Genomic DNA, 15,678 nt, shown 5'->3' on the forward strand with positions numbered 1-15,678 from the left:
CTTAAAGACCTCCAAAGAAGGAGACTCCACCACACTCCTTGGTAGCAAATTCCACTGCTGAACAGCTCTTACTGTCAGGAAGTTCTTCCTAATGTTTAGGTGGAATCTTCTTTCTTGTAGTTTGAATCCATTGCTCCGTGTCCGCTTCTCTGGAGCAGCAGAAAACAACCTTTCTCCCTCCTCCATATGACATCCTTTCATATATTTGAACATGGCTATCATATCACCCCTTAACCTTCTCTTGTTAAGTATACAGTATAAGATTTTATGGACGTGCATGAACAAGTAGATTACAATGGAACCAAGAGGGGGAGTGAAGTCGACCGAAAATTATGGTTTCATTTGGCTATGATTTTCTTTGTCCCCCCCCCCCCCGTTTTGTTATTTTTAGAAAATCAATAAAATGTTATCCCAAACAAAAAACAAACAAACAAAACCCTGGGACCCTCTGCATGGATGGCTATCCCATACCACTGGGCGAAACAGCAAGATGGGGGGGGGGAGGGGCCCTTCTCAGAGCCTGAGGCCGCCTACCGTGGTCCTCAGCAGCACGACCCGGGCATCCCTCAGCGGCACAGCGCGGCAGGTCCACTTGACGCTCAGTTCCGGCAGCCAGTAGAGGAAGAGGAGGAGGAAGCCTCCGCTGCAAAGGGTGCCCAGCGAGACCAGCGCCAGCTTCCAGCAGCAAGGGCTGTAGCCGGAGATTTCCTGTGCGGAGGGGGGAAAAGGTGGGAGAAAAAGCGAGAGGGTTTTCTCATGGAGAAACGGGATGCCCTGGGCAACCAGGGAGCGGATGCGGCCCCCAGCACCCCTCTGCGTGGCCCTCAGAACACTTTCCAGGCCATGCCCCCAACTGGCTCTCAGAACACTTTCCAGGCCATGCCCCCAACTGGCTCTGCTCCGCCCCCTTGCTCTGGGCATTTTTGCCGGGGGCGGGGAGGGAATATTAGCCAGGCTTAGCGCATGCTGCTTCCCCTTACCCGGGGAGGAAACGGGCAAACAAAGCTTTGGTTGCACTCTGTCTACATGTGAATCCGGAGTGTGAGGAGGTTCTGAGCTGGTGGTTGCAGCTCAGCCAAATAGCTTCAACCAGCCTCTTTTGTTTCAGACAAGAATGAGTCCCTTTTTTTGTACGCAATGGTTTAGGAATCCTTGCCATTTTGTAACCAAGCAATGTTTTGCCGCCTGTGCAACTTTTCCTGGCTGCTGTATGGAAAAGCACATGAATCTGACCTTTGGAGTGTTTTGTAAGTAAACCATTTTATAACTTACTAAGGGTATGATCTATCTTTGTGCTGCGAAGGTGGGATACTTTGGAGAGAAGAAATAAAAGGAGACACTGGAAAGAGCACATTATAAAGCTTTTACAGCCTCTGCTTCCATGCTTTTCATTGCCGCATGTTTCGCCGTGTTAAATCTTTGCTGGGGTTCTGTCATCAAACTTGCCCCAAACTTGGATCTTGGCTTCCAATAGAAATGTATCCTTGATCCCTAATCCTGCCTCTATGCTAGCCGGGATGGAGGACAGAGTATGTGTGAGAGGGAGAGACTAAGCGTGTCTAAGATTTTTAGTGTGGCAGCATCTACACTTTAGATCTCTCTGCCTATTGACGTCCTATAGGCAGAACACTGATATACAGTATATTGCTGCGTATAAGACTACTTTTTAACCCAGGAAAATCTTCTCAAAAGTCGGGGGTCGTCTTATACGCTGGGTCGTATTTCTTATATGGCGAGTATATCCCAAACTCTATATTTTAACTGGAAAAGTTGGGGGTCATCTTATACGCCCAGTCGTCTTGTACGCCGGAATATACGGGTACATTTAAATCTGCTTTTAGTTCATTTCCCTGCTGATTTTGTCTTTGAATGTTTTAAAGTGATGTTTTTATGGATACTTTTATTGTTTTGTCCTCTTTTTAAACCTCTGAGTTTGTTTGTTTGTTTTCTACAGTCCAGAGGTGAATAAATTTCACGAAATACATACAATGAAATGGAAAGCAGCCTACTGTACAAATGCCATAATTGCACAAGTTGTTTGCTCCACCCACGTTTGCCTTTGGCCCCACCCACCTCTTGCATGTGGCCCTCGGAATGGGTCCCTTGGCTTGAGAAAGGTCCCCCACCTGCCACCTTAACCCTCTCCTCTCCGAGAGGAGCCTTCCCCGTGAAAGGAGAACAACCTCTAGGGGCAGATTCTCAAGACCGTTGCTCCTTGGACCACAATTCTGCAATGTTTGCAGTCGGAGGGAGCCAAAGGTGGTTGCAGGGGGAGTCGGTGGCAGAGGGAAGTCCAGGATCCAGGAGATAGTGGGGGCCAAGAGACAGAGGTGAGTCCGGATGGTGAATAAGCAGCTGGTGCCTCTCCCTCCTGCTTTGACAAGCTCCACTTCCCCCTGGTCTCCCAGAACCAGGAGAGGTGTGAAGAGGGCGGAGGAGAGGTTGGCAAGCACAGTCTCAGATTGCTTGGGAGAAACCTGAGGGGGCGGGGACTTTCGGCAACTGTCTTTCATGGAGGAAGGCCACCAGGAATGAGCTGCTCTGCTCATTAGGCCTGACACTCAACCAAGCCTGTGGAGATCACGGACCTCCTGTGACATCTACACTGACCGGCAGCAGTGGCTCCCCAGGGTTTCAAGCACGGAGCCTCTCCCAGCCCCTACCTAGAGATGCCATCAACATTTGGACCCGGAGACCTTCTGCATGCAGAAGGCAGGTGCTCCACCCCTGAGCTACCGTGGCTTTCCCCTTGGGCCCATGTAGCTCAGTACTGTCTACACTGACTGGCAGCAGTGGCTTTCCAGCGGTCCTGCTTCTCCCAGCCCTGCCTGGCGATGCCATCAGATACTTGACCTGATGCCTTCTGCATGCGACGCACGTGTGCCACCACTGAACTACAGAGGCCCTTCACGGAACAAGGGGCTACATGGAACCGGGATGGTTTTGGCGTTCATTCCAGAACCCAAGGGAACAATCCGGAGGGTGGCGATAGGAGAACGGGGCCTTTTCTGCAGTGGCTCCCTGTTTGCGGAATGCTCTCCCCAGAGAGGGTTGCCTGACGCCTTCACTACATATCTTTGGGTACCAGGTGAAAATGTTGCACTTCAAACAGGCCTTTGGTTGATTGGCATTCAATGCTCTTTTACTTTCTTTCTTTTATTTTTTTCTTTTCTTTCCAGAGATGGAAAGAAGATAAAGTCTCTACCAGAAAAGAATGCCAGATCAAGTTGATGTATTGTGCCGAAATGGCTATAATGACCGGAAGAATCAGAAATCAGGAACACCAAAATGTTAACAAGGAATGGGGAAAACTTATCTTAAGTTAAAATCATTAAAAGGACTGGAATATCACTTGTAGTTTAATGGTGCATTTTGGACACAATGGAGAGGTAAAAGATTTGGATTATTATAAAAGATGTAGGAGGAAATGATTAACAATAGGAACTCCCATGAAGGGGAGGAGGGAAGAGATTCCCTGGAATCTTGCTTTTATGTCGTATGTTGGATATGTGACTGTAAAATTTTCATCCGGAAAACCAAATAGACCAATTTGTTTATAATAAAAAAGACATTCAATGCCCTTTTAAAATGTGTTTGGGGGGCGGGGTCATTGGGTTGCTCCTGTTTTTATTTTGATTATGCATTTTGTGTTTTTGTATTATGATTTCATCCTGTGAACTGCGACCTGCGGGTATTAGGTAAAGGTGAAGGGGCCCCTGACCATCAGGTCTAGTCGTGTCCGACTCTGGGGTTGCGGCGCTCATCTCGCTCTATAGGCCGAGGGAGCCGGCATTTGTCCGCAGACAGCTTCCAGATCATGTGGCCAGCATGACTAAGTCGCTTCTGGCAAACCAGAGCAGCGCACGGAAACGCCGTTTACCTTTCCGCCGGAGCGGTCCCTATTTATCTACTTGCACTTTGACGTGCTTTTGAACTGCTAGGTGGGCAGGAGCTGGGACCGAGCAACGGGGGCTCACCCCGTCGCGGGGATTCGAACCGCGTACCTTCTAATCAGCAAGCCCTAGACTCTGTGGTTTAACCCACAGCGCCACCTGGGTCCTGCGGGTATTAGGGCAGTGTAAAAAACCAATAAATCAGCAGCAGTAGAAGCACCTGGAGTGGCCACACTACAGGGCGGTTGGGCTAGAGGACCCTTTCGGGACCCCCTCCCATTCTTAGCAGCCCCGCCACTCTGGAGCGTTACCAAGAAGCGACCCCCTCCCAACTGACCATCTCGTCTTCCTCGTGGCGGTTGACCCGCGCCTCGGCCGCTCTCTCCATGTCTCTTTCCTGTGGGTCACGCAACTACTCCACTTCCAGGCTCCTGAGACAGACAGACAGACAGACAGAGGGGGGGCAGGTCAGCAAAGGGCACCCAGGGGCCCTCCTCCCCGCAGTCACGCTGTGCACATCCCTTCCCCGACTCTCTCGCAAGCTCAGCAAACACCACGTCCCTGCTGATTCCCCCGTCCGCCCGCTGCCACAGAAGCATCTGTTCAGCCCACACTCCCCCCCCACCTTCAGCCAAAACCACACACCCTTCCCCCCGCCCAGGAGGCCTGGGACAAAGCCCCCCAGTCATCCGAGCTCCCTCTGTCCTCGTGGGCAAAACCTCAGCCCAGCCGGCTATTCGCAGTCCCCTGGAGGCCAGTGGTTTCGAACTCCTGACCACAACGTCTGTGGCTGCTGCCGTGTTCCTGGGGTGGGTTGGGGGGTGGGAGAGCCTGCCCGAAAAGGCAGCTGGTGGAGGAGAGGAGAGAAGAGGGACACGGCAGCCGCTCTGCTTCCAGCATTTTCAAGCCCAACGCACACGTCCCCCCCCCCCAGGGCAAACTCACGGCAGCTTTTGTCACTGTGTCAGCTGAAGGGTCCCGGGTCCACGGGCCACATCCAGGAGGGAGAGGCAGGCAGCCTGCTGAGGAACTGCAGTAGGGAGAGGAAGGAAGGAAGGGAAGGTCAGGATCGAGGCCGCAGTCCGCTGGGCAGTGCCCAGGGGGTGCCAGGGCTGCAGACAGGAGGAGAGACGGGCATCCAGGCATTAGGGAAGAGCTCAACGTATCCGGAGGAGGTGGGAAGCTGCGGCTCTGTCCCTGGATTGAGGGCACGGAGGGCTGCTGGATCAGGCCAGCATCCTGTCCTCATAGTGGCCGACCTGTCGGGAAGCCTGCAAGCAGGGTCCAAGCACTTTCTCCCCTCCTGTGGTTTCCAGGAACTTGGATTCGGTAGCATTTACTGCCTCCGACTGCAGTGTCAACGCAGGAGAGCCTGCTGGATCAGGCCGATCTGGTCCAGCCTCCTGCTGCCCTTAGCTTCCCATAGGAACCCCTGCAGAAGCCAGGAGGAAGAGGACTCCCCCCCCCCTCCGCCCAAGTCTGGCCCAGAAGAGCTCTGCTTATCCCCCCCCACCCGAGCTGCCTTCCCCAACCGGGCGCCCTCCAGACGTTCCAGAAAGCTCTGCCAGTTGGGAGATGGTGCCCAGAGCATCTTCAGGATGCCTTCCTCGCCCTCTCCCAAGTTCAACTCCTCGCAACAGTTCAATTCCCGCATCGAAAGGGGGTTGGACTAGATGACCCCTGGGGTAACCCTCCAACTCTCTGATTCTGTGAACAGAGCCCCGTGTTCCACATTGTTTATTACACTCACGTCCCACATTTCTCCCTCCAAGGAGCTCAAGGTGGGGAAACGTGGTCCTCTGCTCCCCGTTTCGTCCCCACAACAATCCTGCGAGGTTGGCTAGGCAGAGAGAAGGCAGGGGCTGCCCCCTCCCCAAGGTCACCCAGCGACTTTCAGGGCTGAGTAGGGGGCATTCAAACCCAGGTCCTAGTCCGACACTCTAGCCACTGCACCACGCTGCCTCTCCCTGCCCTGACGTCCTCCGCTTCTCTCTCTCTCACACACACACACACACCTGTGTATGCACCTGCCATCGCTACTCCGTTCCTGGCCAGGTGAGTGGTTTTGGGGAAGGAGATATAAACATTGACATTTCCAGACGGGCTGGTTTAACCAACAGCTGGTTTACTTTGGCTCGCAATCCAGTTTCGAGCTTCCTGGTGTTGTGGGGAGAAGGTATGTGTGCACCCATGGGTGGTGGTGGGGGAGGGGCAGCAGCACAGGTGTCCCGGCTCCCAGCCTCTCCCTATCTGGCCATATTTCCAAACTCCTCACACCTGACGGCTCCTTTTAACCCACGAGGGGAATATGCAAAAAAAAGGCTCCCCTCTGTCTTCTTAAAAACAACGAGAACAGACCGCTGGATCAGGCCATAGCTCACCTAACCCAAATACAATTTGCCTAATCCTCTTTTACAGCAACCTAAGTTGGTGGCCACCCCTGACTCCTGTGGGAGGGAGTTCCACAGATTAACGCTCTCCCCTCTTTTTTTTCCCCTAGAGGGGATGGCTCTGATCTCTCCTTTCCCCACGGGCGGGTAGCAGGGATCTCCGCTCCCGATAAAGGAATCCTGCCCCCGTCAAAGCCCATTTGAACTAAACGTTAGGAAGAGGTTTCTGAGCATGAGAGAAGTTTAGCAGTGGTGGGTACACTCCACCCCAGAAGGTGACAGGCCCTTGAAGCTCCCTGCCGTGTGACTCTACAGCTCTATGATTCTACTTTGTTCTTTGTGGGGTGGGGATAGCTGAGTCGGTAGAGCACGGGACTCTTAAACTCAGGGCCGTGGGTTCGAGCCCTACGCTGGGCAAAAGATTCCTGCATTGCAGGGGGGTTGGACTAGAGGACCCTTGGGGGTCCCTTCCAACTCTCCAATTCTATGCTCTTGCAGCCCTGTTTCCCAGTTGGGGCAGGCACGGCAGAGGAAGTTCCCCGCCCACCCCTCGAGAGGAACTGCTCTTCCACAGAACCGCTCCTGGGAGGGGCGAGACGGAGTTTTGATTTCGAGAGAGGTTTTTATCGCTCATCTGCAGCGCAACAGCTTTCCCTCGGGGGGCACAGATCCGGCAGTTGGGCTTGGGCTGGGCGCTGGGAGCCCATCTGCACCGCTCTGGGGGCTGAGCTCAACCCCCTCTCCCGCCCCCCTTCTTCTGTTCTGCTGCCAGGGCACCTGGGTTCTCTGGGCAGGTCTGAGTGGGCAAGGCAGCCAGGCAGCCGAGGGTGCGCCAAGAAGCCAGGCGGGGTCTCCCGGCAGGTTAAGGCAAGATGCGCAGCAAGATGACTCCAGCTTCTCCGCTGGCAGCACTTCGCAGGAGGAACTGGCGACTCCGAACAGGAAGCTCCCTTATACTGAATCAGACCACTGGCCCACCTAGTTCAGCAGCAGTGGCTCTCTGGGGGTTTAGAGGCTGGGATCCCTCCCAGTCCTACCCGGAGAGGCCCTCGGGGATTGAACCTGGCCTTTTCTTGTCAGGGATTCTGTAGCCGAGACTCTTAAACTGTGGGGGGTTGGGTTAAATGATGGCCAGGGTCCCTTCCACCCTACGATTCTATGGTTCTAGGAGTTTTTAACAGCAGGCAAGTGGGCATGCTTTTACATGACCAGTTCCTCTTAGGAAGCACCCAGAGCTTGACAAGGAGCCTGCAAACGGATGGGGTGATAAAGAATGTGAGATGAGCCAGGTCCAGCATCTGACCAGGTGTCCATTATGGGAACCCACAACAAGCAGGATCTGAGCCTTCTCCCCTCCTCTGGCAACTGGCGCTCGGAAGCACAACTGTGGAGGGAGGCAGAGCGCAGCTATCCTGGCTAGTAGCCGTCAACAGCCCTCCGTGAAATGACCCAATCCTCTTCTAAATCCACCCAGGTCGGTGGCTGCCACGGCCTCCTGCGGGAGGGAGTTCCACAGTTTAACAATGTGCTGCTTCCTGTTATCTGCCCCGAATCTTCCAACATTCAGCATTCAAATTCTAGTCTTATGAGAGGGGGGTGAGAAAACAACAACCCTCTATCCATTTTCTCCATGCTGTGCAATTTTACAAACTCCTGTTGTGAAATCCAAGCGGCCACCTTCGTGGCGCCAGGGAGCAGGCGCTTAAGAACGTGCCCCTCCGAACTTTGCCGGCTCCAGGCAGGGAAGCCTGGCGAGGTTTAAACATGGCAAACACACCTGTTCCAAGAGGCAGGGGGCTGAGAGCATCCTTCTCACAGGTAAGGGCAGGGCAGGCAGCTGTGCAGTCAAGGCCTCGGGGTTCCTCAGGGTTTCGTCAAGCAAGCAAGATTCCATCAGCCTGATGAAAGCCCAGCGTATCTCTTGGTTTGAACCCAGGGTGCTGTGTGACTGTCCGCCTAGCTCAGCGTTTCTCAACCGGTGTTCCGCGGCACAGTAGTGTGCCGCGAGACACCGGCTGGTGTGCCGCGACGTGCAGCAAGGAAAAGGGCGCTTTGCATTGCTGACGGACTTCCGGCGAGGCAAGATGGCGCGCGGCACGGCAGCGCGAAGCTCCTGAGAGCGACCAGCGTGCCCGTGCCACCAGCCTAGCCTCTGGCCCGCCGGAACCGCCGGCGGCGGTACGCGGGCACCAAGTGAGCCCGGCGGATCGACCGGGGAGTGGCTGGAGGCCCCCCCCCCGCAACCCCACCGGAGCGACACCAAAACCGCCCGGCTGGAGGATCGCAGGACCCCTGGGCTCCGCGGCAGCCGCGTGGGCGTCGGAATCGCCCGGCGGATCAAGCGGGGAGCCGCTAAAGCCCCCCAGCGAGCCCGCCTGCGGCCGGGAAGAGCTCCGAAGCCCGGGACCTCCCACCACGCGACGGCCCTGCCTCGTCGCCGCAGCCGCCGCCACCCCAGCCGCCCCAGGAGAAGAGGAAAAGGAGGGAGCCCCCCCCAGGTGAGGGAAAAAGGGAAAGATAGGGAGGAGAGGGCCCCTCGCCACCCCCCAACCCAGGTGAGAGCGCCTGGTGGGTCCGCCTGGCTACCGCGCAGCAGTTCTTCAGTGGCATGCTTTACGTCTCCCCTCCAAACTAAACTAAATATAGGGCGGCACAGAGTTGGTGTGCCGCGGGATTTTTTTTCGTAGAACAAGTGTGCCGTGGCCCAAAAAAGGTTGAGAAACACTGGCCTAGCTGAGTAGTGCCAACAGGGCTTCAGGTTCTACCCAGTCCTGGCCAAACATGTCTGGGAACTTCAGGAACGACAGTGGAACGGACTTCCTCAGAAGCCGGAGGACTTTCTTCCATATTTTTAAAAGGTTTTTAAGCAGAGGTGGGATGGCCTCCTATCAAGGATGATTTAGTTGCAATTCGCGCATTGCACTCAGTGTTCGAAATTCCCTGGGCACCAGGCGGGTTTTGCTACTGGCACAGGACCAAACGCAGAGCAAAAAGGGCACATCTTGTTTTCTGCGCGGCCGTGAGAATCACGGACCCCTTGCTGGGCATCTCAGTCCTCCACCACCATCACATCAAGGAAAATAAGGAGAGGGCTGGGTGCAGATCTACGCGACTACTGCAGCCATTCAACTCAAATGGAATTCACAGACCACAGTTTAGAAACCTCTGCCCTAGCCCATAAGTCAAAACCATTTTCCATGGTGTGTGTGTTTCTCCTTCTTGCATCCGGGGACAAGTGAACTGTTGTAAGAGACAGTCAAGCAATGTAGCTGAGGTCGTAGAATCGGAGGACTTTGGCACTGGAAGGGACCTCGAGGGTCATCTAGCCCAACCCCCTGGTGAACGGACGTCCCATTGTGGTTTGAGGTGCCATTTGGCGGTTAGCTTATATACCTGAGTTCCTAACGCTGACTGCAAGGGGGGTTGGACTAGATGACCTGTGGTACCCCTTTCCCCATGCCTGATTGACGTGTGCTGCCTTGACTTGAGGGCAGGCCGCTCGGGCCTCAGCAACAGCCCCCTTTTCTCAGAGGTGCTCAGACCCGCCAGAGGGCACGGGTGACGCCCCCTAACACTGTTCGGCAAGTGGAAATTCACAGCTGCCTTTCTTACCTGGGGGAGAGGCAGCACCTCTAGAGCTAAGCCTCAAACTAAGCCTGTCTGATGAGCCACGAGCTCAGAACAAGCAGCACAGTTTCCTTTTCAGTCCTCGGTTTGGGCTGCTGCCACACTTATCAGCCGCCTGGGAAGGAAGACCCAGGTAGAGGCTCCCCACCTTGCCAAATGCCTGCTCACAGCTGCGGCGGAGATGAGCCTCCCCACCTCTCACCAGTTTGCACCGTGTGAACCAGGCAATCGGTAAGGGTGGGGGTACGCCACAAGAAGCTCAACATCTGAAGCTCAACATCAAAAAAACCAAGATCATGGCCACTGGTCCCATCACCTCCTGGCAAATAGAAGGGGAAGAAATGGAGGCAGTGAGAGATTTTACTTTCTTGGGCTCCTTGATCACTGCAGATGGTGACAGCAGTCACAAAATTAAAAGACGCCTGCTTCTTGGGAGAAAAGCAATGACAAACCTAGACAGCATCTTAAAAAGCAGAGACATCACCTTGCCGACAAAGGTCCGTATAGTTAAAGCTATGGTTTTCCCAGTAGTGATGTATGGAAGTGAGAGCTGGACCATAAAGAAGGCTGATCGCCGAAGAATTGATGCTTTTGAATTATGGTGCTGGAGGAGACTCTTGAGAGTCCCACGGACTGCAAGAAGATCAAACCTATCCATTCTTAAGGAAATCAGCCCTGAGTGCTCACTGGAAGGACAGATCCTGAAGCTGAGGCTCCAATACTTTGGCCACCTCATGAGAAGAGAAGACTCCCTGGAAAAGACCCTGATGTTGGGAACGATTTGAGGGCCCAAGGAGAAGGGGACGACAGAGGACGAGATGGTTGGACAGTGTTCTTGAAGCTACGAACATGAGTTTGACCAAACTGCGGGAGGCAGTGGAAGACAGGAGTGCCTGGTGTGCCTGGTCCATGGCGTCACAAAGAGTCGGACACGACTAAACGACTAAACAACAATGCCACAAGAGCTTCTCTCCTGGGGGTCCCACCCAGAACACCCCCAGTTCTGCTGCTCCAGGCCTCCTTGGTCCCTCTGCCTTCGTCATGTGCCGCGACGTCCTAACACAGCCTTGCATTTAAGCACTAGCCTGGTAGCCACAGGTGGGCCTGGCGCAACGGGGGGGGGGGGGGAAGCGCTCCTTCCTTTCTCTGCTCCCAGCTCAGGAACCCAGCAGCATTCTGCAACAGTTGGGAGGGTCGGAGCCATTTGCCCTCCTAAAAACATCAGGAGAGCCATGTTGGATCACGGCAACATCATCCTGATCTCACAGTGGCCGGCCAGATGCCACAAGTAGGATTTGAGCGCAAGTGGTAGCCGTCGATTGCCCCCCCACTTCGTCCATGAATTTGTCTAATCCTCTCTTTTAAAGCCATCTGGGTTGGTGGCCATCGCTGCTGCCTCCTGCAGCAGGGAGTTCCATAGTTTAACCATTTGCTGGTCTTTGGTCCAACGCATTGGGCAGGGCACCTATAAAACATAAAGCTACTTGAAAAGGCCGCATTCCCTCCTATGAACCTGCCTGGGTACTGATATTTGAGGGGGAGGGCTTTCTCTCAGTCCCACCCCCCTCTCAGTCCCGCTTGGTGGGGATGTGGGAGAGGGACGTCTTCGTGGCGACTGCTCCAGACAACTTTGGAACTCCCTTCCTGGAAAAGTCAGGCCGGCTCCCTCCTCGTCCTTCGTCGGCAGGTGAAAACCTCCTTATTCCAAGCGGCTCTGAGGAACGAAATGCTTTCAACGCCGTGCTGTGTTTATTGCAATTATCTGTAGGTCTCAAATAGGTATTTTATATTTATACATCGTTTTAATTCTATTAATGCTTAATTGCTTTTTAATGACTCCCCTGCCCACAGTAATATTTTTAGCTGTTCCTATTTTTGTCTGTAAGCCACCTGAGTCCCTGTCTGGAAACAGACGGGGTGCAAATAAAGATACAATAACAACAACAGTTAAGTCTTGCTCTGAAGCCATCCAAACGCTGCACAATGCACAGAACCGTGCCTGTTGCCATGTGACGGCAAAGGTTGCAAAGAAGGACCATTTGGCTGCTTGAACTTAATCTTCTAGTAGCCAGCAAGCTGAGTTATTTCGGACAGTCCAGAGATCACCGACTCCCCCAGCGGGGGAGAGACCTCCAAAGTGCTTGAGGACCGGCTGTGGCCAACTGGCTACACATTTTGAGGATGAAGCTGCTCAGCGACCTAATTTCCGTTTGATGTGTCCAGCGCTTCAGTAGGTGATGTGCTGCGCGGGTTTTCTTAGCTCATGCAATCAGCTGAGGCCGCAATACTTCCGAACGTCCGCCCTTAGGGCTTATTAAATCTGGCAGAAGGAGCCTGGTGCCATGGTTCAGCCTCTCCGGAAGCAATTGGCTCTGAACCCTTTGGACTGGAGTAGCTGTCATCCAGACACAAATACCGTACCCGCTTCTTGGGGGAGCTGCAAGCATTCTGGGATGACACAGATGATCTGCATCTGCTCGAATCTGGGTTCCGGCCTGGACACAAGTTATCCTTGGTTGTCCTGGAGAGTGACCTTGCTCCTCGATCTTCCTTCGACTTCCGATGCAGTTACGCTATGGGGTGTCGCAGGGCATGTAAGAACATAGGGACAGTTCTGCCGGATCAGGCCAATGGCCCATCTGGTCCAGCACCTTGTTCTCTCAGTGGCCAACCTATGGGAAACCTGCAATCAGGATTCGAACACAAGAGTCCCTCTCCCCTTCTGCGATTCCCAGCAACTGGGATTCGGCCCTCCCCTCCTCCCTTGGATTTGTCCCATCCTCTTTCCAAGCTCTCCATCACAGCCTCCTGAGGGAGGGAGTTCCGTAGTTCAGCTATGCGCCGGCACAAAGCTACCCTCAAAGCTATTGAAGCCACTGGGAACAATCATTAGGGGTTTGGGGCCAGGGCTGTATGCTGACAACACCCAGCTCTATTTCTCAATAACACCTGAATCACGAGGGGCCGTGAGGGCCTTGGATGCGGTGGTGCAAGAGGCAAGGAAAAATAAGCTGAGCTTGACTCCTGGCCAGATGGAGGCACCGTGGGAGAGCGTCCGAGAAATTGGCCAATTTCCTTCCCCGGTCACACTCACGCCGAAGGAGGAGGCACGCAGCCTAGGTTCTGCTTCAAGACCCAGCTCTGCCACTGGAGGCCTAGGCAGTCCCAGTAACTTTTATCCGCTGCGACTGGTGCAACACATACGGGAGTTCCTGGACCACACTAGTTCAGGCGTGGGTTACTTCAGGGCTTGATTACTGCAACGCGTTCTGCGTGGGGCTGCGCTTTGCACGATCTAGAAGCTGCAGCTAGCACAGAATGCTGCAGCGCAATTGCTGAAGCCTCGTCAGCACAAAGCACCTGCGCTGGTTTCTGATTTGCTCCGGGGCTAAGTTTGAGGTGTGGCTATTAGCATATAAAGCCCTTCGACAGCCCGGGGACCAGTTTACCTGCGGGGTCGCCTGACCCCACATGCACCCACTTGACCACTTATACTTTGATCAGCACTTACACTTTGGAACTCCCTGCCTAGAGATATCTAGAAGGGACCTTCACTGTATTCTCTTTCGGCACCTGCCTAAAGCGTTTTCTCTCTTTTTGTAGCTACTGCTGACTTTTGAACGTTGCTATGCACCTGCTTTTGACTTGTACTTTAATGCGCATATTATTTCTTTATACTGTATTATCGTAAACTGCCTTAGAAGTTTTCTTATGGCCATGTAATAAAGGAACAGAATCCCCAAAAAAACAATCCGCCGCTGGAGGTAGAACACTCACGCAGAAGCAGGAGCGGCAAGTGGGCTGAGCTAAAACCTGAGGGGCTACGTTTCTACTTGCGGGGAACCACCCCAGCGTAACTTCATGGGACGGCTTTTGAACCTCTGCTTCGTTGCCACCTGTCAGGGGGTGGACTGGATGACCCTGAGGGAGGAGCTCCCCTTCCAGCCCTCCTCTTCCATCCTCCCTCTCTTTGCCACTTTAGGTCTCCACCACCTCTTCCTGGGACCTGGTGCTGGTGCGGCAGCAACCCCGCACTTCCCCCCCCGCCCCACTGCTCTTCAAGGTAACGCGTTCCCACGTTACGCACGCAAACACGCGAGGTAGCCTGGCCCGGCCCCCTCCCCTCCCACGTGACCGAACCCCGCCTGGCCCCGCCCCTCGCTCCAGCCGGCCTCCCCGCCCCGCGCGACTTACCCGCTCCGGACTCATCACATCACCAGCGGCGGGTGGGGGAGGGGTCGCGGAACAGGGGGCGGGGCCTAGAGGGGAGGGGGGGAGACCAGGAAAAGCTCTCGCGGCGGCCTGAGGAGAAGAGAGAGGGAGCGGGTCGCCCAAGCCAGGCAAGGAGGAGACCTCCCAAGGGCCGCCGGGAAAAGCAGCGCGAGGCGGCCAGGCGCATGCGCTTCTTCTTCCTCCTCCCCCTCCTCTCCGTCGCCTCTTTCCCCCCACTTTCCCTTCCCAAATCCGGCGCATGCGCCTACTGCTCTCATTTACACCCTCTCCACCCATCCGCCCCGGCTTCCTTTCCTTCACGCGCAGCCTCCGTCGAGAGACTTTTCCCGCCCTTTCTCCTCGCCGGCGCCGGCCGCGCTGAGCATCATGGGAAGCGTAGTCCTTCCCTTCGCGAGCCTCCCTCTGCGATTCCAGAGGGGGTGGGGGCGTTGTTTTCAACTGCTGCTGGTTTTCATCTCCTTGAAATACTATTTAATACCAGAGCTTAATTTATGAAAAATAATAGAAAATGTAATTTTTATTTTATTTTATATTCTCGTGGTTTCTTTTTAAAGGTCAAGAAGAGGCGTACTGTATAGTTTTTGCTAATTAAAATAACAAGCCCTGTCCAGACCTAAACAGACTAGATTTGTGTGTGTTTCAGCTGCTCCTGCTGATTTAAATCTCTTTTTAAAAAATACTTTTTGTTATGTACTGAGCTGAATCCTAGAACAATAGGATTCAGAATCAGCGGGAGCTACCCAATCCAACTCCAGGTGGAAGTGAATCCGCAACCTGATTGGCCTGCTGGAGCAGCCAATCAGGCGGCTGGCAGAAGTGAATCTGCTACCTGATTGGCCTGTAGGAGCAGCCAATCAGGCTGCAGGCAGAAGTCAATCCACAATATAATTGGCCCTCAGGTGTAGCCCTGAAGTAGCCAATCACGCAAGGCCCATTGTGTAAATAATGTATATAAGCAGATGGTTTTGGGAAAAGAGCCATTCGTCTTCTCTTCTTCTCCTTGATGAATATGAGCTGAGTAAAGAGCATGAAATTCACTCTCGACTCCGAGTATATTTCACTTTTCATTCCTGCTTTTAACTCTCTGTGTGTGAATATATGCGCATATATAGAGCGAGTGTGTGCATATTACATAAATGCACCTCAACATGGGGAAGAACTTCCTGACAGTAAGAGCTGTTCGGCAGTGGAATTTGCTACCAAGGAGTGTGGTGGAGTCTCCTTCTTTGGAGGCTTGTAAAATAAAAAAATTCCTTCAGTAGCACCTTAAAGACCAACTAAGTTTTTATTTTGGTATGAGCTTTCGTGTGCATGCACACTTCTTTGGAGGCTTGACAGGCATATGTCAAGAATGCTTTGATGGTGTTTCCTGCTTGGCAGGGGGTTGGACTGGATGGCCCTTGTGGTCTCTTCCAACTCTATGATTCTACATATATATATCTATCTGTATATATGTATGTATTGTTATAAGAATTTTGATCAAATTTTTAATATGTAATGTTTTACTATGTTTTTATATATCCTGTCAACCGCCC

General features: G+C 53.6%; 1 protein-coding gene across 1 annotated transcript in view; it reads right to left on the reverse strand.

The window, feature by feature from the left end:
* The window catches only part of LOC118094179 (polyamine-transporting ATPase 13A3), a 48,945-nt gene extending 34,565 nt beyond the window's left edge, over positions 1-14,380 (reverse strand). The window contains exons 1-4 of the mRNA XM_060281950.1: positions 14,105-14,380; positions 4,839-4,923; positions 4,231-4,324; positions 535-708 (exon numbers count right to left, since the gene is read on the reverse strand). Coding sequence (XP_060137933.1) covers positions 535-708; positions 4,231-4,281 — 225 coding nt within the window. The 5' untranslated portion in view covers positions 4,282-4,324; positions 4,839-4,923; positions 14,105-14,380. The remainder of the gene's footprint in view (positions 1-534; positions 709-4,230; positions 4,325-4,838; positions 4,924-14,104) is intronic.
* Positions 14,381-15,678: the final 1,298 nt, after the last annotated feature.

Source organism: Zootoca vivipara, chromosome 13 (assembly GCF_963506605.1).
Source record: "Zootoca vivipara chromosome 13, rZooViv1.1, whole genome shotgun sequence".
Taxonomy (NCBI): Eukaryota; Metazoa; Chordata; class Lepidosauria; order Squamata; family Lacertidae; genus Zootoca; species Zootoca vivipara.